Source organism: Anneissia japonica, unplaced genomic scaffold (assembly GCF_011630105.1).
Source record: "Anneissia japonica isolate Jap-2015-1 unplaced genomic scaffold, ASM1163010v1 scaffold466_len1169948_cov191, whole genome shotgun sequence".
Taxonomy (NCBI): domain Eukaryota; kingdom Metazoa; phylum Echinodermata; class Crinoidea; order Comatulida; family Comatulidae; genus Anneissia; species Anneissia japonica.
Genome location: NW_022689540.1, coordinates 84153 through 110411, shown reverse-complemented (window position 1 = coordinate 110411; position 26259 = coordinate 84153). Strand labels below are relative to the sequence as shown.

The 26259-nt window shown below is 35.8% G+C and overlaps 3 protein-coding genes across 6 annotated transcripts; 2 read left to right on the top strand and 1 right to left on the bottom strand.

Moving 5' to 3' along the window:
- The first annotated feature begins 1370 nt into the window (after positions 1–1370).
- LOC117124993 (tripartite motif-containing protein 3-like) lies at positions 1371–5954 on the top strand. Its single transcript, XM_033271345.1, has 4 exons — positions 1371–2064; positions 2319–2540; positions 3198–3380; positions 3845–5954. Exons 1-4 carry the CDS (start codon positions 1456–1458, stop codon positions 4895–4897), a joined length of 2067 nt encoding a protein of 688 aa, XP_033127236.1. The 5' UTR covers positions 1371–1455; the 3' UTR covers positions 4898–5954.
- A 5294-nt stretch (positions 5955–11248) lies between these two features.
- On the bottom strand, positions 11249–16751 carry LOC117124968. Of its 2 annotated transcripts, none has more exons than XM_033271315.1 (5): positions 16250–16751; positions 15580–15717; positions 15221–15282; positions 14442–14544; positions 11249–13723 (listed from the first exon to the last, which is right to left on the bottom strand). In XM_033271315.1, exons 1-5 carry the CDS (start codon positions 16715–16717, stop codon positions 13511–13513), a joined length of 984 nt encoding a protein of 327 aa, XP_033127206.1. In that variant the 5' UTR covers positions 16718–16751; the 3' UTR covers positions 11249–13510. The 2 variants fall into 2 exon arrangements, with proteins under 2 accessions (XP_033127206.1, XP_033127214.1); XM_033271323.1 differs by having other exon boundaries at positions 13591–13723; positions 14411–14544.
- Positions 16680–25787, top strand: LOC117124945 (probable ubiquitin carboxyl-terminal hydrolase MINDY-4). 3 transcript variants are annotated; one of them, XM_033271303.1, is made up of 14 exons: positions 16680–16813; positions 17589–17708; positions 18979–19150; positions 19623–19861; positions 20386–20898; positions 21305–21421; positions 22031–22218; positions 22625–22688; positions 22862–22998; positions 23492–23555; positions 24013–24174; positions 24561–24741; positions 24947–25022; positions 25683–25787. In XM_033271303.1, the coding sequence occupies exons 2-14, from the start codon at positions 17613–17615 to the stop codon at positions 25729–25731; spliced, it is 2058 nt and encodes a 685-aa protein (XP_033127194.1). In that variant the 5' UTR covers positions 16680–16813; positions 17589–17612; the 3' UTR covers positions 25732–25787. The 3 variants fall into 3 exon arrangements, with proteins under 3 accessions (XP_033127194.1, XP_033127180.1, XP_033127189.1); XM_033271289.1 differs by lacking the exon at positions 16680–16813 and adding an exon at positions 16846–16983; XM_033271298.1 differs by lacking the exon at positions 16680–16813 and adding an exon at positions 16903–17033.
- The last annotated feature ends 472 nt before the right edge of the window (positions 25788–26259 follow it).

Genomic DNA, 26259 nt, shown 5'->3' with positions numbered 1-26259 from the left:
TCGGGGCAAGGTAAAATTTTAGGGGGGAAATATGCTTGGGTGGCCCGAGGTGAGCGTGGTCGGGCATTGTTCAAAATGTCTCGAAAGCCTCCTAAAAATATGACAATTTTGGTGTTTGAGAAGCTTATTTAATCGATAGTTAGATTCTACTAATATGTAGAAAATACATAAAATTTTTTCTCCCAGATGGTTTTTATTCTTATTGGGGGTAAACTGGCTGGGAAAGAAAACTGGCCGCTGTAATATTCTTTAAAACCCAATGATTTCACGGAAAAACTTTACAAAAATGCGCATCCTGTTGAGCACTGAATCCATCATGGTCAAATTAATAATTACCAATGTCAAATGAAGCAAACAATTAATTCAAAAATTATTTTTGCTAATTTACAAACTTTCTATACGAAATTCTTGATAATCTGCCAGTTTAAGGGTCTCATTTTTATCCTCTGTGAAATCCCTCCCCTTGGATTTGAAGGTCGACAAACTTACGAGACGAGCACGTGCTCCAAACCATGTTCTGATTGGTCAGTTGTTAAATTTGATTGACACTCAATGTATATTGGCAAAGAAAGTATTTTCTTGTATAATTTTCAGCTAATATCTTTATTATAATCCATAATTTAAAAAAGTAATTGGAATTTAAAATTGATTAAACCCCCAGAAAAATTACGACGATTATATAAAGAAATAGGCCTGAATTTTTTTAAATATCAGAAAAACCCGTGTTTGAATGAGCATTCAATACTGTATCTACCACAACACGTTTGGTGTTTTATTAATGTTATCCTTATTCGGGCATTACTTACTTACGTGATACTCCTCTTCTACATCCTCGAGCGGAGCCGAAAACCTGTTCAGCATTAAACAGCATACTTAGGTGTTCGAGTTTTTGCGTATAAAGTTGCATATTAATTAATGTTATCACAACCAAAATGTAAAAACACGCCGGGAAGGTTTATAAAGGTTTCACTTGACCTGATCAGGAATTTCAACGAACAGCTTGCATAATATATTCTTCATGCTTTGTGAGCAGAACCCAATATAATTTGTTTTTTTATTTCAATGATTTGTTAAATATTACATGTAGGTTTCACTCTATCATTGAAATCAATAATGCTACAATCTTGAATACTATATATTATTTCTGTCGACTGATAAATTTTAGAATATTAATAAAAATTAACTGCATGCGTTTGTCTTCTTCCACTCTGACGCTGATCCGGTATTTTTTTTTCTTCGGAAAATGATCCCATTCCCAGAGACAACAGAATGACAACCGATTTTACGGATCAACAGATTTACCTAAAATGGCTTTGTTTTAGATGTCAATCATAATTCTCGTGTGTTTAAAAGGGAAGGTGTCCATCCAAACCATTCAGATGTTTTCCATCTCGGAAGCGAATATCGTCTCTGGTTTTTAAAATTTATCCTGGAATAAAAGAATACTTATCAAGTATGGCAGAAGATTCGATCCGCCGGGAGACGATAGACGAGGCCTTCCTCAAGTGCCCGATTCACAACGACAGGTACGAGCGCGCTAAAACACTACCTTGCTTGCACGCTCAATGCCTGGATTGCTTGGAGAAATCCGTCCATTCCAATGGCGGGAAATTGATTTGTGCTGCCTGCCAACAGGAGCATATCTTCCCAAAAAGAGGTATTGAGGAGCTTCCAAACAGCATGTTCCTTCGAAGCTTGATTAATTTTATTGACAAGCATGGAAATGGAAACTTGCGTAGTGATCGAATCTGTATGGAACCTACATTTTGTTTGAAGCATTCTAACACTGAAATCAGTCGATTCTGCATTACTTGCCAAGAAGTGGTTTGCTCCCGTTGCATCACTGTATCTCACCCTGCTGACGATCACAAACTTGAAGACGTTCAACGTAGCTACGTAGACAAGAGAGAGGAAGTGCTCGGTCTTCTTGGGGAGAGTCGCGAGAAGATTGAAACTATCGACACTGCTTATGAACGAGTAGAAAGTGTTGGTGAAGAGTTAAGGAAGAACACCGAAGCTGCCAAATCTGCTGTAGAAGGTATTGCCAGACGTCTCTGTGAAAAGGTAAGCTCACTGGTAATTCTTAAAGACACCGAATTTACAAAAGAAAATGTCCAAATCTATTTTCCTAACACCTTAAAACATTTTAACTTCTATAGTCTTGCTACTAATTTTCTTTGCTGCAAGTTCCCGAGTTCTTGTTTTCATGAGATTTTCTATATATATTCAATTTGAGTAGACACTGTAGAACTGACGGACGTTGATTTAGGCCTACAATTTTTCCTACAGTTTTTTTTTAAATTATTATTTAATCACAGGTTATGAAATATCGTGATGAGCTTCTGCGTGACATCGATCGAACATGTGCTGTAAAGAAAGACGGCGTTGACAAGCAGCTCCTCCATCTTCGCAACGCTCGTCGCGAATTGTCTGACAGCTGTGAATTTGCCGATAATCTCGTAGCATTTGGTAACCATGTGACACTTCCAGCTGAAGGTACAAAAACCATCAATCGATTGGAAGATCTTCTTTCCAAAAAGGTCTGCAATATATTTTTAATATTTTTTTTGGTGGTTTTACTAGGCTTTGTGAAACTCAATGCATATAGGCATTATAGGCCTACAAACTTTAAACAAAATTACCCTAATACCTTTAGCGGTCTTGAGAGATATATAATACTATTAGGCTAGGCTGTAGGACTGCTTTATAGTTTTAATTTTTTTTTTATCTTAAAGAAATTAAAACATCTTTAGGCAAGGTAACATATACAGACAAAATCTTAACGCTGTTTTACAATAATACTCCAAACAATAAGGCAAACAAAGTAAAATACAAATAGTAAAAACTTTGGTGGAAAACTGTCCCCCGACGTATACCAACCCGGTATTTCTGAGCCAAGGTTTCGGGGCCAGAAATTAGCCTACTGTTAAAGGTTAGGCTTAACTACATCTCTTAACTACAATATCGTAAAAGCTATCCCCGCCGCGCCGGACACCAACCCGATATTTCTGAGTCAAGGTTTCGGGGCCGGGATTACATGGTAGAACAAGTAGAATCACTAAAATACAAATGGTAAAAACTATCCCCGACGGACACCATCCAGGTATTTCTGAGTCAGGGTTTCGGGGCTGAGATTACAATTTTTTTAAATTAAGAGGCGTCAATTTTAAACATACTTTATCTTTTTCTGCATCTAGGTGAACATCGCCCCGATTGAAACCTCCAACCTGGAATTCCAGATTAACGATGAGTTTGAGCAAGATCTGCGCAAAGACTGCGTAGGACGCGTTGGAACAACTCTACCAGCTGACCCTCTGAAATCCAAAGTGGAGAACGTCAGCGAGAAGGATGCAACTGTTGGTGTCGAATTACAATTCCTGGTAAGAATCACACATTGCATTATATTACAAACAAAACAAACCGCAGCCATTGTCTAATTCTTCTTGAGAAAAAGTTATCTACGACTAAAATGGAGTGTGTGAAGCTCTATCAGTGGCCACTGACCAGGAGAGAATACAGAGATGTCCGAAAGGGAATCCAATGTCCCCGATAGGGGTACCGGTCAAGAAACAACCATTCCCCCCCCCCCCTAGACACCCGGAAATAGCCTCTGAGGCGGTTTGGGCGATCAATAATTTCTTTCTTACTCTTTTTTTCCCGGTTGCTTTTAAATTTTCCGAAAAACCCTGTAATGACCTAACCGTAACGTTTCTTGCGTTTGCGTCAAATATCCCATGATTTAAATGTAAAGCAATCTTCAGTCAATGTGAAATATGCATTTTAAAACAATTAAATTTTTAGGCCTACATCATTTTTAAAATTATTTTTTGTATCATTTCAAAAGGTCACACTCTGTGATGAGATGGGCACTCAAATTGCCGAGGGAGGAAGTGATGTCGTGGCCCGTATGGAATCAGCAGATAAAAGCATCATGCCTATTCTAGCAAACGACAACAGTGATGGAACATACGCCATTAAATTCGTCCCACATCGTTTTGGAAAGATCAAAGTCCATGCTACCGTGTTCGGAGATCCAGTAACTGGATCACCTTTCGAAGTGAATGTCGCTCCACGAGGCGGATTGGCTTTCGAATACGGTGGCTCTAACGGCCAGCTTAACCAACCACGTAGTGTCACGACCAATTCGGAGGGCAACTACATCATATCTGACCGTTTCAATAATCGTATTCTTATTATGAACCGCAACGGCGAAGAGAAAGAAGAATTCACCCTGGAGTACGACGGCATGCAGCATGCTTTCAGTCCAGACGGCGTTGCAGTCACCCGCAAAGACGAGATTGTCATCGCTGACTTCTACAACCATGAGGTTTTCGTTCTCGATCGTGAAGGGAACTTGATCCGTCGATTTGCTAAGGAACTTCTTCTTGGACCAATTGGTATTGCTGTTAACAGTAAAGGTTTGATTCATGTAGTTGACCACAAGGGACGTTGTCTTAAGGTGTTCACCACTGAAGGGGTGTACATTCGAACCATCGGAGGAGAGGGAACCAAGCCTGGCAAATTCCGCATCCCATGGTTTGTGGCCATTAACAGTAAAGACCATATCTTCGTGGTCGACACAGGTAATGCACGTGTGCAGCATTTTAACGATGCTGGAAAGTACGTGCATAGTTTCTCTATTGCCTACGAGACCAAGGAGTTGAAGCCACGTGGCATTGCCATCGATGGCAGAGATCGTATCATTGTAGCAGGAGGCAACCGCATCTCCATGTACGGCTGTGATGGTAAGCTCCTCAAGAGAATCGACAAGCCCGAGGACGGAATGAGTTTCCCTTGTGGCTGCACCGTCACTAAAGACAAGCCTGCCCTAGCCCTAGTCTGTAATGGACCTCCAGACGGAGACAAACACACCGTCAAGGGATTTGTTATTGGATAATCAGCTTTTGGGACGTGGCTAGCACCCACATATTGCGTGAGGGTTTTGGTTTTATATTCCGGGAAGCATGCACCACACTCAATTCTCCGCTTTTCTAGGTGGTTAATATATTTTCAGTGCTTATCTTTGACTAATTATGTTTATGCATTATCCTGTTTATCCTCGATTAGGCCTATCCCAGAGTATCCTCTCCGTAATTTTCAAGTATCAAATTTTTTTTTCATCAATTTGTGATTATAGGATCGTAGACTCGTAGACAGCGGACATCATTATGACATATAATGTCCAGACCAACTGAACACCCACCGATTAGGTTAAGATTATTTAGTAGAATTTTGGACTTGCACCTAAGGGGCTACTGTAAGGAATTAGATATTAATTGATTGTTGAGTTAGGATCTAAGCATTACATCCTGAAAGCGTTGATTTTATTTAATGAAACTATTTAATGAATATTTTTCTCAAATTTCTATACGTAAAAATTAGGGTCTTTACCCTCTTCATTATTCTGTCATGGGCAGTTCCTATTATTTTCATTTTTAGAAGATAAAAAACATCTAAACACTTGAAAAATAAACGTACATAAAAATACTCTAATGAGTATTCGTGTGTGCTACACAATTTTGTGTCGCCATCTTGTGAGAGGTGTCGCATCTGGCAATCCTCTTTTTGACGAAACCCAGACGAAAAACATAGACTTATTTGTACTTGTAGAATTTTCAAGAATTCCATAATCGATAACCTTTTGATTTGTAAGCCGGGAAAAGCAATATTTATTGCTTTGTATTTTTATTATAATGAAAATCGCTTTATTTACCTTGTATTTCCAGTAAGAGAGCTAGCTAGCCTAAGTTATAAAACGTTTGGATGTAGAATTTTATTGACGGGGATTTTTTAGGCGGTACTGTATCATGATTCGAAAGGAAAAGAAGATATATTGAAGATATGAGCTGACCAGGTTAAGTACTGTAGGCATGTTTGCAGTTTAGAGGAAGCAAGTCAATTATTGTAACATCCGATAACGATAAGACAAATAATAAATGTTTTTATAGCGAGCATCTAATCTTCTTGACTATTTATGTACGTTTGTGATAAGAGTAAAATATCAAGGATGCAGTGCCTTTGTTAAAATCTGAATACCTGCAAACTCAAACATTGAATTAAACGATTTAATTTATTTAATTTATACAAGATTAAAAAAATGATCTGTTTCCGCTATATATTTTTTTTTATGAGGGAAAATATTTTTTTATGAGGGAAAATATTTGTTTTTCATTTAAATTCTTCTTAAAGCAAATGAATATGACAACTCAACACAAAAATTACAGTATATCCATAAGCAACGAAAATAATAATGTAATTTCCATACTTTTCCATGACAAATATCTGCGATTTGTTCATATACGGGCATGGTGATGTGTACGTAGGAAACGGGCATGGTGATGTGTACGTAGGAGACTGTCTTAATGTTGTTGTTCATGTTAGGCGCTTAACCCCGGGCCTAGTTCGAATTATATTTTTTATTTAGTCCATAGGTCTATACATTTACATGTACATTTTATCATATAAAACATTAAAGCAAAAATGCTAATAAAATGTAAGTAACAACATTTTGATTAAAAAACAAACACGAAAAATCCAAAGAAATCAAATTCAATAATGAGATCATAAGAACAATATATATATATATATATATATATATACTGTCTCTTATACACATCTAGATGTGTATAAGAGACGGGTAATGGTATATTTCTATATGATATGATGCTTCAATTTTGTCATGGTTACTTTAGGTTTTGTAGATGACGCCATAATTGCGACTGTATCTGAGGAAATGAACTATAGCTGGAAAGGTTTTGGTGTCCGTTTAGGTGTTTCATGGGCTAGAGTTAAAGGGTTTTGGACTGAAGAACAGCTGAACTCACAAAAAGCTATCGCTAATATGATGAAGTATTGGAGAGAAAATGTCAAAAATGAAACGCACCAACTGAAAATGTTGTGCACTGCTTTGAGGCAACATGGCTACAAGAGACTAGCTGGGGAATTATTCAGTGGTGATCTCGGCAACGAAATTCTGACCTTAGCCAAACATGAAGGTGAGTTGTAGTGAGAGGTAAACCAGTGATGGCGCCAGGATCCGCCCAACGGGGGGTGCTAAAAGCCCCGACTGGGTGGAGCTAGGCGAGCAAATGAGTCTTAATTGGCTGGGGGTTGGGGGTAGCTGGCTAGGGACCACTGTGGGGGCTACGGACATTTGACAAATTTTGGTGAATTTTTATTAGTTATTTGATATCAAGCTACCGTAATATGACATCATTAAGCATATATATATATATATATATATATATATATATATATTCTAGGCCTGAATGCCAGATTGGTCAGTATAAACTGAATATACGCGCTCTCCAGACAATTAGCACGTACGCTTTGCGCTTTTTGAAGTACCAAACTCAGCAACAATATCGAAGGGTCTCAGTTTGCCACCCTGACTCCAATCATATCACTCGCTTTGCCTTTAGTACGGCTATCATGATCAATACCAGCAATGTATTGATATCCTTCTCTTATTTTACTGTATTCTTAAAACACTGCAAGCTAAACACCCTTCTCCAAACTTTTATGATGCCCTTGTAAACATACTGTACATTGCTAAAGTCAAGTGACAATTTAAATCAATTATCATCACATCACTGTTATATAGAATAAATGTATATTGAAATTGAATTGAATTGAATAGTCAACAGATCTTTTATCAGCGATTTTCGGTAACCACAGAGACCTAATTAATATACCATAGAAAATAAAACTTAAAAACATTGTTTATGATGTATTTACTTTGCCTAATTCAAAAGCGTCCACACCAACCTCAGCCGTGGTTGGGGCTGAGGTGAGAACAATTGAGGAAATAGTACCTTTAGGTGGGCGGAAATGACGCTTTTATATAGTAACATTCATCATCACATCACCATTATACCATCAAAATGAAGCGCCAACAAATTCTCATGATCTTTTATTAGCTTTTTTTTTGGCAATAATAGAGATCTAATTAATGCTTGATGTACGGTACTATAGAAAATAAAACTTAAAAACATGTTGTCTTTGATGTATTTACTTTACCTACTTCAAAACTGTGAGTGCACACCCATCTCAGCCTCACCATAGTTGGAGCTGAGGTTGTAAAATTTGTGGAAATAGTACTCTAGATTGCCGGATAGACACTCTAATATAGTAAAATTCATCATCATGGATCTAATTAATCGCTGTGATGTACCATATAAAATAAAAATAGTACCTTTTATAGATGGCCGAAAATGACACCTTTATATAGTAAAATTCATCAATCATCACATCACAATTAGGGCCTATATTGTCAAAATGAAGCACCAACAATTTCTCATGACCTTTTATCAGCTATTTTCGGCAAAAATAAAGATCTAGTTAATAAGCTTGATGTACTGTACTAAAGAAAATAACTTAAAATATTGTCTTTGATGTATTTACTTTACCTACTTCAAAACCGTGGGTCCACACCTATCTCAGCCCCACCATAAAATGGGATTGAGGTGGTAAAATTTGTGGAAATAGTATCGCTAGATTGCCGGATATGACACTCTTATATAGTAAAATTCATCATCATCCATCTAATTAATCGCTGTGATGTACCATATAAAATAAACTTAATTCTCTTTGATGTATTTACTTACTTTACCCATTTCTTGTGCCGAAAACCAATCTTGTCTTTGCACGTTTTTTGTCATAGGCCTACTTCTCAAATTATAATATTGGCATTACAGGTAATTTAGATGTTTGTGGGCAGAGATACTGGTATGTTGCTATAAACTAATATTTCACAATTTTCAGGCATTTTCTTGACTTATGAAATTGCGGACGAAAAGTGAGGGGACCATCCCCCTTAAAAATATGTGGGTAATATTTCACAATTTTCAGGCATTTTCTTGACTTATGAAATTGCGGACGAAAAGTGAGGGGACCATCCCCCTTAAAAATATGTGGGGCCCCCTTAAAAATATGTGGGGCCCCCTTAAAAATATGTGGGGGGGGGTCGTGTCCCCTTCCCCCATGATCTGCGCCCATGGGTGCATGCGAGTACAATTTTCTTGAGAAATCTTGAGAATATGGGCCTCTGGGTGCAAAGAAATTGCACTCTCATACCTTAAATATGTTAACAATAATTGATGTCAACAATATAATCAGTGGCGTAACGATGGGGGTCAGGAGCCTTGTGGCTGTCTGAGAAGTAGGGGCTTTTGGGTCCTGGTCGCCAATTCCATTAAGGATTTTAAATGTGCTCGTTTTTTAATTGTGTTTGTTATTGCATTCTAAATGTTTTAACGACAAAATAAATGGTATGAGTGGCGAATCCAGGAATTAGGGCCCAGGGAGAGAATTTGACTGATAAAGGGTCAATACCACCTCAGCCCCACTAAGGTTGGGGCTGAGGTAAAAAAAAAATTATGATTATGGCACCTCAAACGGCTGGAAATGGCACTCACTTTTATTTTATTTTATTTTTTTAAAACATCTTTAGGCAGGATAACATATACAGGCGAGATCTTACCGCCGTTTTACAATATGGTCCTGCAAACACATATTAAAATAACAACAACAAAAGTAACCATCACAGTACAACAAAATAAACAACAGTTAAAACCTCACAGACTTACAATTTAAAAATTTAGGGCCTCCTTTAATTCGCCACTGGATATAAATGTAATACGATATACTGTACAGTCGATGTCAGAGACACTGCTGTTGTGTTTCAACAAAGCCCTTTTGGGTCAGGGTGCTAGATCGAGGACCATCTGGTTAGGGGCCCCTGCAGACCGCCGCAAGAGAGTGTTACGCCACCGAATATAATACAATAATTATTTTTCTTAATACAATTTGGGGGATGCGATCGCACCGTCTGCACCCCTCCCCCGCATCCGCCCCAGGCTGGCACTGCCACTGGTGATTAGGCTTAATATGCAAGTTTACGCTGTCGTTAGAGTAATCGGTCTTCAGTCAGGGACATTCAACACCCCGTCGGACAAATCCTGGCACAAGTACTGCCTCCTAGGGCCCTATATGAATTTTCTGTTTGCTTTAAAAACTAATTTCCAACAAAAATCTTGATACAATGTTTAAGTAGTATATTTGAGGTATATGCGAGGACAGCTTGTTTGTGCTGGCATTGTTATTTTGGATTGTTTACAGTTAGAAACCTCTGGGGATCACTACGTACAAGATCTCTGGACCACCATGGCATACTAGGGGACTTTGTCATACAAAAGTCTGAAAAAAAAAAAAAAACAAAACAAAACAAACAAAAAAACATGCTTTCCTATTCACATAGTAATAAAAAATGAATACACAAATATAGAAATAAAAAATATATTGAAATTAAGTATGATAAGTTGTTTAGTCCCCACCAGGGATTCGAAACATACATGTAAACCCACAGGAATACTGTAAAATTAAACGGATGTCAATAAAATGGATCAGTAGTTTCTCTGTCAAGAAGCAAGAATATAAAAAACAGGTCACATATGAGGGCAGCTTTATATACTGTACACTTTTTTCACATTTAATAATTTGCACACATCCATTGGTAACACAAGCGAAAATGGCTACTAATACTGTTATTACAGTTTATCAATCAGCTACTAAAATATCACGCATTGAATTACAAATATATTGCATATTAATGTACTTATCTACTAAATGCTACAGAAAATATCATACAGCCTTGAAAATATGACCTTACAGTATATATATATATTTCTCCCAAATAAAATTAACAAGAAGCACATAACTTGTCAATTACAGGATGGAATGGTGCTTTATTAGGCAAAACTTCTTTTATTCCTTGTATTGCGAACTTATTTTCTTAAAGATTGTCAGAGGACGACGAAAAAAACAAAATCAAAATTATGTTTTCTTATTTAGCAAATCGTTTTGTCAAAAACATCCAATGAAAGAGAAAATAAAAATATCAAAATAAAATTTTATTTGTGAATGTGAACAGTGTAGTAATTGGATGGTTTGGAAAAAAACAAAATCAAAATTATGTTTTCTTATTTAGCAAATCGTTTTGTCAAAAACATGCAATGAAAGAGAAAATAAAAATATCAAAATAAAATTTTATTTGTGAATGTGAACAGTGTAGTAATTGGATGGTTAAATGCTTTAAATTAATATAATTAAAAAGAAAAATGCATGTATTATATTTGCATATTTCAAGGCAGTGGCGGGTATAATAAAAATGAAGAAAAGCTTTTTTTTTTCTGAAATTACTTCTTTTTTTTGTGTGTGTCGGCGGGTGCACTAATTGTCCAAAGTTAGAATTTTATTTTTATTCAAAATTAACACTGATTGGCGGTCGCCGGGTTCGCTAAACAAGACATAAAAAGTCTTGCCTAAGGCTTAGAGAGTAGAATTGTTTTTAGCCAAAATATTGCCGCAATAACAAGACACTGGGATTGGACAATAATCATCTTAAACATCAAGGAATTAAACTGCACTCTTTATACTTAAATTTTTTTTTTAACAATATAAATTTCTCTTTAATTGTTCATGTGTAGCAATTTAGAAAGAGATAGTATTTACAAATTGAAAGACTGGCATATTTTCAGCTGAGTTAACACATTGTTTTGGAAGATTTTGTTCAAATCAGACACCTTTGTCTATGCCGGCAGCAGATGAAGTGACAGGGTTTTTTTTGTGAACGAGTATTTTATGCTTCATTGCAACTACATAAATACATTATGATTGCAATGATATAGGCCTTCAAGACAGGTGGCATGCAGGGCTCGTACTGGGAATCCTGCCAAAATTCAACAGTGTATGAACAACCTTGCAGGATTGGATAAAATACTAGAAGAGTTACTACTATTAAGGAGAACGTAGAGACAACAGCAGAGGTGACTGGTAAGAAATTTTTGGGATGGGACTGAGATAGCTGATCAATATTGGATAAAATGCAATCAGAAAAAATCTATATTTGTGGCAAGACCAGCCAAACCAGTCACTTGACTAAAATCATGATCAAAACATGCTGGAATGTCAAATATTTTTAAAATCTATTTTATTGCACTAAACTAACTGTTATATAACTATTACATCATGCTATGCTGTTATTTTCCCTATTTTCAGTGTTAAAACAACAATTTGGTGATGGTTTCTGCCTGAGAAATGCCTGAAATCATGAACTTTGAAGGTTGATTTCTCAAATATTGTTCTTTAAACAGCTGCATGTTTAAATGCTTCATATGGAAATGTTGAATTCTTTTACCACTTTATAGCTCTCACTTTACTGTTAACCCTGTATTAATAACTAAAGATCAACTTTTGCGACGAGTGACTGGTTTTGCTTGTCTTTGCCACATTTGTTCTATTACAATGTAAGAGTTGGCAACATCTGATGAAACCCATCAAATGGGGGCAAAAACTTGTGAAACAAATATAAAATAAACATGTATCATACTATAAAATGCTACTTTTGAAATATAGAGTACTTTGATAGAAATTGAGTCAGCTATATTCAACATAGGATTCTAGCATACAATTATAATGAACATGCTAAAGCCTGATGCAACTACATAATACAGTATAATATTAATAAATAATTAGAACATCTTCCAAATGTTTGTTCAATTAAGTAATTTGATGGATATCCTCTTCAAACAATCTCTTTGGTTTCAATATTGCTTCCTTTTAAAATCTATTATACATAAAAACACCGTATTGATAAATATAGCTCTTGGTTTAAACAATGCGTACAAATACTGTAGGTAGATTCTAATACATTTTTTTGCTTTCTCCCAAGCAAAATGCACCCATATTTCCCTCCCTCTATATTCCCACTCCTACATGTAGCTCAATACCAATAAATTGCTAACAATGTACACATGTAGTTTACAGCTTCAAAAGCTATAGTTAGCTATACTTAGAAGCCTAATTCTTAGCTCACAAGGTAAAATCTGCAGCATACAGCTCAAAATCATGGCTCACGGCTGAAATTTGTTCAAAAACTTTATGGTTTATGGCTCACATTTCAAATCCATGGTTCACAGCTCAAACCCATAGTTCAAAACTCAAATCCATGGTTCACAGCTTAAATCTATGATTCACAGTTTAAATCCATGATTTACTGCTCAAATCCATAGTTAACAGCTTAAATCTAAGTTCACAGCGCAAATCCATGATTCACAGCTCAAATTCATAGTTAACACCTTAAATCCATGGTTCACAGTTAAAATCCACAGTTTACAGTTTAAATTCATAGTTTGCATCCTCAAATCCATAGTTTACAGCTCAAAGCCATGGTTCACAGCTAAAATCCATGGTTCACAGTTGAAACCGATAGATTACAGTTCAAATCCATAGGTAATCTTAAATCCATGATGCACAGCTCAAATCCATAGTTTACAGCTTAAATCCATATTTTACAACTTAAATCCATGGTTTACAGATCCATAGTTCACAGCTTAAAGCAATGGTCCACAGCTCAAAATAGCATGCACAGCTGCTTATCAGTGTACTTGTTTTTTATTTTAAAATCTAATAAGTAATATTAATTAACTCATCAAACAATGAACAAACAGTTTCAAGCAATCTGATCATCATAATCGTCGTCGTCATCCTGAAACAAATTGTCATCATGAACATGGATCTGAGAATACAATACGTGACTGCGAGGATCAAGACGACCGGTGAGTTTTTGGTAAACAGCCCAGATAGTCAGGCTGAAGCTGAAGGCAAGGAGCATGCATACACTTATCAAAGCAAGAGTGATCTGTGAGGGCATTGACTTTTCAGCCTGTAAGAAAAACGTTTATTTTGATATTGAAGGGTGAAACACCAAACTACTAAATAATATTTGGGATAAAATCAAGTAATGAAAACATCATACAATTGAGATAAAGGTGTAGGTATGTAGCACATCATTATAACAATATATGCTTACAAATACTATATAAATTATTTTGAAAAAAAAGCTAGCTTCAACAATAAAGTTTTCTCTAGTGGTGGCTAGAGAATTTTGCTGACAGTCACAGACGGTTCAACACATTGGTCAGTGTCCCTGAATAAATTCCCAATATTATGGTTTAGGAAGAACCAAACTTGTACTTTGATACATCAATATTAGGGAGTGGCAATCACAATAAGTTAGTTTTGATCAGAAAATTTATGATTTTGGCTTGATGACCTTGTCGTGGCAACATCGAAAGGAGAGGGGGGGTGTTATGTTTTCTGAAAATTGCCTACCCTTTTTTGCCGCCACTGCCTTTCTCATGATCTATTGTTTAATGTATGTTAGCTGTATATTCCAATACAGAAGTCTGTATGCATTAATGCTACCCTGGACATTGGATGTATGAATCAATCACACAATATACCAACTCCTACTGTAGGCTCACCCATATTCTCAGCCATGTGTATGTAATCAGCACATACCAATTTCATTCCACATCATCCATATTCAACCAGGTACCTATATACTCACTTTACACCAAATTAAATATCACATGATTCACCTTTTCCCTAGTAACAGATGTATCTATGCCAACACCATTCAGTTGTGATGAAAGCTGCCTCATTTCCAAAGATGTTAAATTTCCAGCAATTATTTGAATTAACCTAAAAATAAGTAAAACCATTCAGTCAACAAAATCTCTTTTTGTCTTAAAAACATGAAATTTTGCATAACATGAATACCGTAAAACCTCAAATTAAAGCCCTGGGCTTCTTTTTTTATTTTTGCGAACATTGGATGGGCTTCTTTTCGAGGTTAATTTTCCAAAGTAAAGAGGGGGCTTCTTTTCAAAATGAATGCTGTAAATTTTGGGAATTACTACTATAAAACAATAAATAGGGTCATTGTAACATCAATCTGTATCATGGAGTCTATTAACTGACATAAATCACCTAAACTACTGTATAAAACAAGAATGTTTTTAATTTATTTTGTTTCTTTGAAATTCATGTACAGTGTATGTACTGTACTATCTCAAAAAAAAAAAGCCCATGCTATCTTGAAAAGAAACCTGTGGGATTCTTTTCAAGATGGGCATCTTTTGAGGCTACTTTGCAAACTAAAGAGGGGCTTCACTTCGAGATGGTCTTCTTCTCAAGATTAAGCCCATTGGGCTTTTATTCAAGGTTTTACAGTATATCTTTGAAAAGGCCACTATTTGAAAGTAATATACTACCAATACTTCACCAATCTTGGCAACAGAAACATTTATTGTACTGTACCTTTAAGCAGAAAATTGAAGCTATTTTTGTGAATTAATTTTTTTCTCTCCAAAATTACCTTAGGATATCTGATGTCATATTTGGATTGCAAATGTCAAATATTTCACTTATACCATCAATCTGTGAAGAAAATTAACACAACAGTTTGTAAAACATTCCTCCAGAACATGATCTGTATTTCACTATACTACTACATCTGTACTTTAATTTAGCACACTTGTTCACTTACTGTATAATTTAATTATACCGTAAAACACTTCATCTTTACTACAGCACACTTTCCTACTGGTACGTACATCACTGTAGTACTATAGGCCTCAACGGCACACTTTCTTTAAAATTTAGCATAGTTCAGCACTGCAGAAAACTTCTCCTCACTGTTTCTTAAAAGTATGGGATGATTTGGAAGTCATTTACCTGGGATTCTGCTGAAAGGAGATTTAAGGCAACGATGCTCATCTTGCTGCATTCCTCCGACATCACCATCTCGTCTTTGCAGAGCAGTTTATTTAGAAATACCATGGTAAAGCTACTTGAAGATTGGGAGGAAAGTAACTGAAACAAAAAAAAATTATATTAATTTTAAAGTGGTATTTCTTTTAGCAAAAAACCCTAATTGTCCCATATTAAAGTCTTATACTGTATCTCAGTCAAAAACAATAGTTTTAAAATTGGCTTTAAATCACAGTACTGTACAGGATTTCATATCAATCATGGCAGAAATGGGCCTAATGGGGGCGAGTCTGTACCCGACTGTAAAATAAGGCCTGCGCAGGGAATATATCTTCTGCAGAAAATTAGGCTTAGAAATCTCTGCATATTTTGGAAAATAAGGGCCAATTTCCACACAATTATTTTTGACGAAAATTAGGCACTTGCCTATATAATAAGTATAATTAAATGTATTATTACTAGTTACAATTCTGTGAACCTATTTTCCTAGAAATTTTCCATGAAAATTTGTGGTACTTTTCGATGTATCCCTGCACAATTAAAATACTTTACAGTGTGGTCTAGGCCTAGGCCTATGTATTTATTATACATTAAATATTAATTACAGCAAATCAAGTATTAATATTATTATTACTTTTATCTTATTTTCTGGAAAGATTGATGTACAGTCTTTGCTGTTTCTCATACAAAAATCGACAACACAACACAATTTTATAACTTCGGTACGAAAATCTTGACTCCAAAATGCTTCAACAGATTTCATAACAGTTCCTTTAGAAAGACAGTCTCGCAGTTGTGTACTTCTTGGGCACTGAAGACTTATTTCAGTGGCCACTCTTTGGTCATTGAATGAATGCAGAGGCTTCAGCAGCGGCTGGGTGCAAGTATTCGAAGCTTCTCCACTTGTACTGGCTGACAATAGAATCTCATTTTTAGCATCAGTGAGAGCTTCTAGAACTTTAGAAAATAAATATGCTGGTTCTCTATTATCACTTCTACGAGAATGGATTGCATCCGAGAGTTGGAAAATAGCAAATAATGAGATAATCGTAAACACTCGCAGACAATAATTAGGCCTAGACTTTAATACAATCGTTTCCATCTTGAAATACAGATACTTAGAGTGGGCACGAGTGTCTTTATTGGTAGTTAATTTAACAATGTGTCAGCATAGCCTCGTTCCAAGTCCAAGTATCAGGTACGCTTGAGCGTTTACCGTGTTTTATTCCGAAGTCGACAAGTTCTTCACCGAAATGTATCAATTGTCCACCTAGGCCTAGTTTAGGCAATTACTTGATCAACATGATTCAAAATGAATACGTGGAGAATATATCTGCGTCACTGGTTCGAGAATACCTCAGTAGAAAGGTAAAAATGCAGTTTGCTCTATCTTCCATTCCTAGGGCCAGCTAGGCAAGGTAACCACAAAATTAGTAATCGTATGTTTCCATGGAGCAGTGACGCTCCGATGCTATTCTCTGCTCGTAGCGGCTGCTACATGCATGTCACGTCTGCAGAGAGAATCATGGTTCGGTGTACTGTTTCTGGGCCTCTGGCCCTCTGAATCTCGATCATCGGCATAATGGCATAATACCATAGGCCTAGAATAGACCTATTTTAATACATTACTTAGATAGGCTTTTCTTTTTCCATCTTGATTTCAGAGTACAAAAACATTTTTCAATTTTTTTTCAATCATATAGGCCTAGTGGTGTAGACTAGTCTTTTAAAAACATTTTGCTGGAAAATGTTTTTGGATACGATGAACCCGTTATTATGGATTTGATTTTTTAAATAACATGATGTCAGAAAATCAGCCCAAAAGCTTATCTTATTTCTGTTGGTTATGCACCGCTGATTCGCAATGTTTGTCATCACTTCAAGATGTCTACCGATTCGTGAAAAAGGCCTCATCATGAACAGCTATTAATGTTATTGTGAGTTTTTAAATTGTATGTTTCTTGTTTACACAGGGCCTCAAGTCTACTCTTCAAGCAATGGATAGTGAACTCCCAAGAAACGATTATAGCATTAACAATCGAGCGCAACTTGCCAAAGAAATACATATTAGTAATTTGATGAAAAGAAATAAGGTACAAAATCCTAGGAATATGGTTACAGGTTGCTGCAACTCGTACATACAGATTTGAAAAAACGGCAACAGCCATAATTTTAAATGCCTTATTATCTTGTGGTTTGTTGCCATTTTGATATGCTCCTGAAATACTTGATATGTAGAGGGGCTTATATTTATACATGGACACAATCAAAAAAGTATATAGCTTGATGCTACAGGTGGTCATCATACGACACTACAGCAGAGTGTCTTATTTGAACAAAGTATTATATTAACAATTAAATGAGATATTCTTATGCATATGTATAAACACAGGGATTCCAAGTCTCCTGTAAGTCACGGGAGTCTCCTGGAAATCAAGACAGCCTCCCGCACTTCCGCAACCGCACTAGAATCTCTCGGAAAATAACCCATCTCCCACAAATTCGATAAATCTGCATGTTTTTACCATTTCTCCTTTATTATCATTTGTCTCACGGAAATCAGTGTCGATGGGCATCACCATAAGTAGCAAAACAAAATTAGACGTGCTAAGAAAGGCTGTTTAAACAAAGCTCTCGGAAATGACTTACTCTTCCCAATTGGGACCTCAGTGTAATAAGTATCAAATAAAGTCAATCAAACAATCAATCAATATATCAATAAATCCAGAAAAAAATTTAATAAAGGAAAGAAAATCAGTTATCAAATTAAATATAACCAGTAAAACAACTTTTTCATTATTTTATTATAACTCTGTAAAACCTCGAATTGAAGCCCAATGGGCTTAATCTTGATCTCGAATTGAACCCCTGTTTAGTTTGCAAAATTAGCCTCGAAATGAAGCACATCTTGTTTCCAGATAGCATAGGCTTCCTTTCGAGATAGTACATTATATACACTGTACATGAATTTCAAAAAGACTAAATAAATTTAAAGACAATCTTGTTTTACACAGTAGTTTATGAGATTTAATACCAGTTAACACACTCCATGATAAAAATTGATATACAGTGGCCTTAATTATTGTTTTATAGTACAAATTCCCAAAATTTACAGCATTCACTTTGCAAAAGTACATGTAGCCTCGAAAAGAAGCCCATCTCAAAATGAAGCCCATCCGGAAAAGAAGCCCATCCAAAGTTTGCAAAAAAATTAAGAAGCGCAGGGTTTCAATTCGAGGTTTTGTGACTCATTAAAGTACTTCAAAGGGTATGATGATACTAAAAGTACTTCAAAGGGTATGATGATACTAAAAGTACTTCAAAGGGTATGATGATACTAATTCCACATGATCTCATCAACAGGAACAGGATGAACCTCTGAGGTCTATGGTGGAAATTATGACAAAATTTTTTCTAGAGAAGCACAACAAGAATAATTCATCTGTTCCTATGAACAGCTCATCTACTGCATCATTGCCCGCTAGTAATGGAGGCGCTGGCAAGACATCTGCTCTTTATGATCATAGTGAATTTGGTAAGGAAGTGGCTTATTGATTTAATTGTGGATCTGCAAAATACATAACATTTGGCTTATTTGAATTATAAAAACACTCAGAATTGGATGAGATATGAATAACACAATTTATAAAATGTAGGGATTTAAAATTTTAAGAAACTTGCAGCTATAAATTTCTGAAAATATATAAATATGATATATTTTATTTATAATGCATTTTTTTTAACAATTTATTAATTTTTCATGTAGTTTTTATATAAATTACACAAGAATTACAAATATATAAAACCATCTGTAAGTGTTTTGAATATTTCCAAGTATACTGTATTAGATAAGACAAGATGAAATAAACTGAATTGTCCAATTTGTATCAAAAGTACATAAAATGTTTAATTTATTGTTAAGTATACAATGCTATCCAGAGAAAAACAGAAAAAGAAATAGCGAAAAGTAGGAAACGTTATCATGAATCTTTACTATTTATATCCAGCTTTCAGTGGCTTACCCCCGGAAGATGTATCTGGCAAGAAGGCAGCAAAAGCAACTGTTATTCATATGCCAGCTCAGCGTCCAAGCTCCAGGTTTGATGATGAGAATGAAGATGACACGAGGCCTGGGCAGTCTGACCTACATAGTAATTCAAAGAAGGAAGTCTCCTCACAGAAAATTAGCAGACCATCAAACTCACGACGACGAGGAATGTCTGGCCCCATTACTAGTAATTTAGATGTAAGCTTCTCTAAACCTCACCCAAATGTGGAAATAAAATAAGTTACAAATATACTATAAAAAATATACATATGCATAAAACTAATCACTTTAATACATTATTATTCTAATCACCATATGCCGCATTTTTTCTCAGTTTTCACATTACTTTTTACGGATGATCGATGTCGGTCCTTAAAAAACAAGGTATTTTCTAGTCAAAAATATTTGGCAGGCCGCACACATAGTGCCAGATTAATATAGGGCCCAGTGGGAAAAAATAGTGCCCGACGAACCCCAGGAAAGATCACAGAAAATCTGGTTTTATGTTTCAGCCACAAGTATTTAGGCCCATTTGCAATTACAACCCCAGGCCTCACAGCCCTTCAACCCGGCCCTGCACACACATAGATTTTTTAATTCATTTTCGCGGGCCGCTAAAAAATCACGGTCGGGCCACACTTTGCCCACCTCTACTCTTAATGCTCTGCCACATGCTTTCACATATTGACTCATCCAGTGTAAGTTTCTCCTTATACTTGCAGGATAAAAGCAGGAAAAATAAAAAGAAACCATCAGCAAATCTTTCTGGAAATTCTTCACTGACATTTGAAAATGATATTACATCTGAATATAGTAACCATATCATTGATGACTACACAGACACAAAGACCCATAAGACAGAGACCAAACACTCCACAACAGACTCCTTCCAGGATTTACTCCATGCTGCTAACATAAGAAGCTCAAAACTGAAAGAAAAGAAAAGGAATGAGAAAGATACCAAAAGTAAAGAAGAGAACCAGGAGATTAGAAGAAGCAGAGATCTGGATGAAAGGACTTCTCAGGAGAGACCACAGAGCCAAAGTGGACGTAGACGTAAATCTAGCACCAAGCAAGCATTGGAGAAATCTACGACACTGGGTGATGTTGAGTTTGGGGATGTGGATGATGTGGATGATGGCATAAAAGATCACACTGGATCTAAGACAGTGCCTTATGGATTGCAAACAAAAGTCAACTTTAACTCCAAGCCAATCACACTGAAACAAGCTATGGTAAAATATAGAGAGTAGTTCCCTACAATTGATTCTAGGCAGGGATCCAGAACTCACTCTGATTGTCGCACAGATGGGTTCACATTTCCGTGTCCTGGGGTTGGGCTCACAGGATAAACTCTATAAGGTGCAGACAATCTGAGGTTTTTAAAACAGATGTTACTTCACAGCATGTTTATTAAAATGAAACACATAAATATACTGTAGGTGCTCACATGATCTTCCAGCAGGTACTTTAGGCCTACTTTTTAGGTATTTATCTCTTGCCCTGACCTTTGTTACGGCAAACAGTGCGAAACTCTGGATCCGCGCCTAAGTAGTTTAAACATAAAATTTGTAGTACAAGATACTCACCACACAGTCAACCTTTTCAGATATATAAATGTAGTGTTTTTGTATTCCATAGGAAATTAAGAATTTGATATTTGGTACATCACAATCAGCATTCAATGATGAGTGGCGTGCACAAGGCTTTGGATTCTCTAATACTTCTCATCTTGAATATGGTATTGTCCAACATAAGGTATAAGTCACAGGCACAGGTGGAACTATAATAAATAAAATCAATTTTCTAATAACCACCATTCATTTCATTACAATTAATCATTTAGATAAGCCTATGATAATTATAACAATTTACTATTAATAAAACAAAATAATGAATTTGTACTCACAATGAACATGTAGATTGAGGGCTCTCTTGACGACACTTCCCTTACGTGACCGTAAGCAGTTCGTATCGTTTGAGGTGTGTCGCATGACTCAGCATATTTTGTTTTTATACGGCGATACACCTCATACAATAATTACGCTAATTAAGGTCATGCTTAATTGCTTCCATGATAAATATGCACGCAAGTTATAGCGCTAGAAAATCGTTTTAGCCGTGATATAGGTATATTTCATCTAATACAAGTTGACCTCATCCCACACTTCGCCATCCCCTGCCAGATGCAATGCACTCCACTATGCACTCTTTTGTCATATTCCAATCATCTGGAACAGACTTCCATGTTCCCTTTGTTACCTATCAGTCTCTTATTTGAGTTAAATAAAATTATGAATTATGAACATCACAACATGTATATTGATGTTTTAATTATCTCATTCATTACCAAATTGATTTTCTTAGGGTGGTCCTTGCGGTGTCTTAGCTTCTGTCCAGGCATGCATGATTCGTCAACTGCTATTTGGAGAAGGAAAGCTTGCAAGTCCAGCAAGCCTTCAACCTTTGACATCAGAACGCTCCCATTGTTTGGCTGGTGGGTTAGCGGATATTTTCTGGAGAGCCGGGAGCAGGAAAAGTGCAACTGTTTGCTTGTAAGTCTTTTTTAGTCTCTGAATTCCATTTTTGAAACATTACGGTGCATAAGCCTATATAAACCTGTGATTCTGTGTATTAACTGTAAATTTAATAGTGTTTGATATACTGCACTTAACATGGCACTACATACTGTACTGTAAATAATGTGCAGTGTACTTTAAATATACAGTAGTTCAGTACTGGATTTACTACACTGAAAGATATTGTGCATAGTACATGTGCAACATTGTACTCTACTAAACTTTAACTAGCAATGCAGTACATACTGTATTATTATTGAATAATACATACTGTACTAAAACTAAACATAAATACACTTTACTCTACAACTGCACTATACTTTAAACTCTAAATACTATTTTGTGTATTTTTATGTACCTGTACAAATAATATTTTTTTCAGGTCTTCAGGGCGGCCAGTTTTTACTGCAGGGGCAAGATATAAATCAGACAATCTTACTGAAACTGTAAGCAATCTTTGTCTATAGTTGGTATTCACTTAAGCCACTATCTTTGAATCCCAATGGGGACATTTTTGTCACATGTTTATTATTATCTGAAATCTATTTGTAGTATTCATGAGAATAATAAAAAACTATTTCACTGTTTTGTTTTTGTTTTTTGTTCTTGCCTCTTGTAGTTGAATTTGAACAGCTTTTCAAGCTATGAAGATTTGTATAATTTTTTGAAAGCGAACATTGGAGCATTTGAAGGCCAAAACAGCCCAGGAGTGATATTGAGTCTATACTCTGTTATATTCTCAAGAACTGTGGATAAGTATGTAATAGGGGAAGCCTCCATCTATGTGTTCTTTTTTTTGGTCTAAACTTAATTTTCATTGGGTAAACTGCTTCTCAATCACTGAAAGCAGTTTATCCGAGAACGTTTTTGATTTAACTTTCGATCCCAAACAGTAGCCACATTAGGTATGCCATTATTAAAAGACAGTAGGACCATGAAATTCTTGTAAACTAAAACATAGCATGTATGCTATATGCGAACCGTGCAAGCTAGGGTATCTAGATGTGGTTCAAATTTTCAACCACAAAGATTAAGGACCAAAATGAAAATGCCATGCATCTGGGAATCTTCAGCAGCCATAAGACTAGTGAGGTCATATTGGTTGATGTCCTTGCCAAACAATCAATATCATAGTTGAGAGGTCTAACACACTATTTTAGTTGGCAATAACATTTAAAGTGCATTTCATTTGAGTTATCAGTGCGTTGTCTGTACAGTATTTATACTTGCAAGTATCTTTTGATTGCAGAATTATTGTGGATATGGATGAACCGACAAACAAGTTAATGGGTGCTCATGGCTATTGTACTCAGGTGACTTTCTATTTCATCCTCTTTTGAAATGTTTACTTGAAATGCAAATCCACCAAATGACATTGATTTAATTGGCTGTGGTTTTATGGTTTGAGTTCAAAATGTAATGTGTACCTCTTCAGTTTTACATTATACATATACTTGTGTATGCCACATTTGAACACATGAACATATAAACAGTGGTGCTCTCTTAACATCAGGGAGTGAATGAGGCCCCGTTGGTTTCAAAGTTGCCTATTTGTTTGTCTTATAAAGCTCTGTTCACACATCAGGTTTGACAAATCACGGACATTTGTCACATTAAACCAGATAGTGCAAACAGAGCTTTAGACTAATTAAAAACAACTACATTTTCTAAGCTTCGTAATAAATTGATTAATAATTTTCATCCTGTAAGTGAAAGCAAATTTACTTTTATAATATAAAATAGAACTGAAGTTTATGAACTCCTTTCCAGGAAATGGTGAATCTGTACTTAGCAGGGGAAGCTGTGTCAAATGTGTTTAATGACATTATGGAGCTGGATTCTGGAGGCTCGGAGAAGATGTTACTAAAGGGTCTTAGTGGACGCAGTGATGTTGGACTTTTGTCCTTGTTTGAACACTATAAATCATGTGAGGTAAGAATACAACTGTTAATACCGCATACTTTGTATAGTACTTTTGCCATTCATTTTCATATTATAAAATAGCTTGATAAAAATTCTATAATGGAAATGTCAAATATAAATAAATCTTTGTTTACATTATCAAATTTTATGGGATAAATATAAACATTTATTTGACACATAAAATTTGATAGTGTGGTTAGATATCTCAGGATGTTTACATTTATATTATTTTATTGCATACATAATATAACAATCTGTCTTGGAAAATTAAGTCTTCTTTCTTGTAGAGTAGTACCCTTTAAATGTTTAAGTGGACAATTCTCATAGTGTACAAAGGCGGCAAAGTGGTCACTTTGATGGCAGTGTAAATTATTTTTCAATGTTATTCTAAATAGGTTGGACGGTACTACAAGACCCCAAAGTACCCAATATGGGTGGTGTGCAGTGAGAGTCACTTCAGTGTACTCTTCTGCATAAAGAAAGAGCTTGTTAGTGACTGGAGGGTTGAGAGGAGGTTCGATCTGTACTACTATGATGGCTTAGCAAGACAAGATGAAGAAATTAGGCTTACTATTGGTGAGTACCCAGTGGTGGCTGATTATCTTGGTTGACCTCAAATAAATATATCCAATATGGATGTATGATGAAAAATTATATTATGTCTGAACATATCAATTTATGGTCAGTGTGGAGAAATTGCTGCTACTGTAAATCTCTTCAAGGAAAAAAAAATTGTATGAATAATATTTCATTGCTTAATCAGATTTTTGTTTCTTTTCAGACACAACACAAGTGAATCCTACTTTACCAAGTGAAGATGACCTTGTTCCTCCATTAGAACTCTGCATCAGAACAAAGTAAGTGAATTCAAAACACTAAATCCTACATTACATGGTGACAGTGGCGTCGAGAGCCAGTAAGTGCCCCGGGGCAACACCTCACATGGCCCCCCCCCCTTTACTTGGGACCCCCACTCGGCCGCTCCCCAAATTAAGTCTCCTCCTAAGACCCTATTTGTCCAAACCCACATACATGAATATGATTCCATGTGATTATTTTTTTGCAATGAAAAAACGATAATTATATATATAATACACGTATATACATACCACTTTGCATGCAGTGAGAGGTACATATAAAATCAATCATAAAGATTAAGATCAGTATCATACTTTATTTCACTTACCTTAAGAGGAATTTACAAGAAATAAAACCATAAAGTAGAGTTTGTTCTGACAACAAAAGTTTCCATCCTGGCTTGGGGTCGGGCCCTATGGAGATTTTGTTCTTGCCCCGAAAATTTTTCATCTTGGTCCGGGGCAGCGACCCCCCTGACCCCCTTTCAACGCCACTGCATGGTGAAGTATTAAGTACTGATCCTACTTAAATGACTAAGGACTGTCCATACTACACACTTTCTGTTCCAATTATGTGTGTGATATGGGGCCCGGGTTTAACTACTATTAAAGAGAAAAAAAAATCTATATTTTTGGTTTTTTTGTCTGCATTTTTTCCAGGTGGCCTGATGCAGTTGTGAGTTGGAATGGATCGGAACCAATCTTATGATAGCTTTCAATTGTAATTAAAACAAAATTCATAGTTTACATTATTATTGAAGAGCGTGAAAAAAACCCGGTAAAGTAATACAAGATTGACAATTATGACTCAGTAATCGAGTGCCATGAACTTTAGTGTTGTTGATGAGGTCAATATTTTAAATTTTTAAAGTGTATTTTAGATAATTTATTTTTGTAATGATTTCGAGGTTTCTGTGACCATTTTGCAATAGAACACAAAATGGTTCTATGTATTTTAAGAAGTATTGTTTTACATGTAGCTTAATGAGAAATCATCAATAGCATAAGATTCTTGCTGGCTGGACCAGAATTTAAATACTGTTAAGTATGTTTGACTTGTAATAAGATGGGGTATAATTTTAAATAATTTGGTACCACCTATTCAGGGGTGTAGATGAGGCTGGGCCTGGAAATGTGGTAGAAAATTATACTCTTGAGACACTGAAACCACTGTCTGGAATATCCAATAATAATAGGATTACTGAACATACGATTGTAGTTTATGTGTGATCCCTGG

What these genes read in the sequence shown, in the direction of transcription:
- LOC117124968 (XM_033271315.1), bottom strand. Translation starts at nt 16,717, where the DNA reads ATGGAAACGATTGTATTAAAGTCTAGGCCTAATTATTGTCTGCGAGTG. An exon ending in TCCTTTCAGCAGAATCCCAG is followed by an intron (nt 15,283 to 15,579) that starts GTAAATGACTTC and finishes TTTTCTTCACAG; the next exon opens with ATTGATGGTATAAGTGAAAT. An exon ending in ATGACATCAGATATCCTAAG is followed by an intron (nt 14,545 to 15,220) that starts GTAATTTTGGAG and finishes ACTTATTTTTAG; the next exon opens with GTTAATTCAAATAATTGCTG.
- LOC117124993 (XM_033271345.1), top strand. Translation starts at nt 1,456, where the DNA reads ATGGCAGAAGATTCGATCCGCCGGGAGACGATAGACGAGGCCTTCCTC. An exon ending in CCAGACGTCTCTGTGAAAAG is followed by an intron (nt 2,065 to 2,318) that starts GTAAGCTCACTG and finishes ATTTAATCACAG; the next exon opens with GTTATGAAATATCGTGATGA. An exon ending in GTGTCGAATTACAATTCCTG is followed by an intron (nt 3,381 to 3,844) that starts GTAAGAATCACA and finishes TCATTTCAAAAG; the next exon opens with GTCACACTCTGTGATGAGAT.
- LOC117124945 (XM_033271289.1), top strand. Translation starts at nt 16,918, where the DNA reads ATGATTCAAAATGAATACGTGGAGAATATATCTGCGTCACTGGTTCGA. An exon ending in ATTTGATGAAAAGAAATAAG is followed by an intron (nt 17,709 to 18,978) that starts GTACAAAATCCT and finishes TCTCATCAACAG; the next exon opens with GAACAGGATGAACCTCTGAG. An exon ending in AAAAGTGCAACTGTTTGCTT is followed by an intron (nt 22,219 to 22,624) that starts GTAAGTCTTTTT and finishes TATTTTTTTCAG; the next exon opens with GTCTTCAGGGCGGCCAGTTT.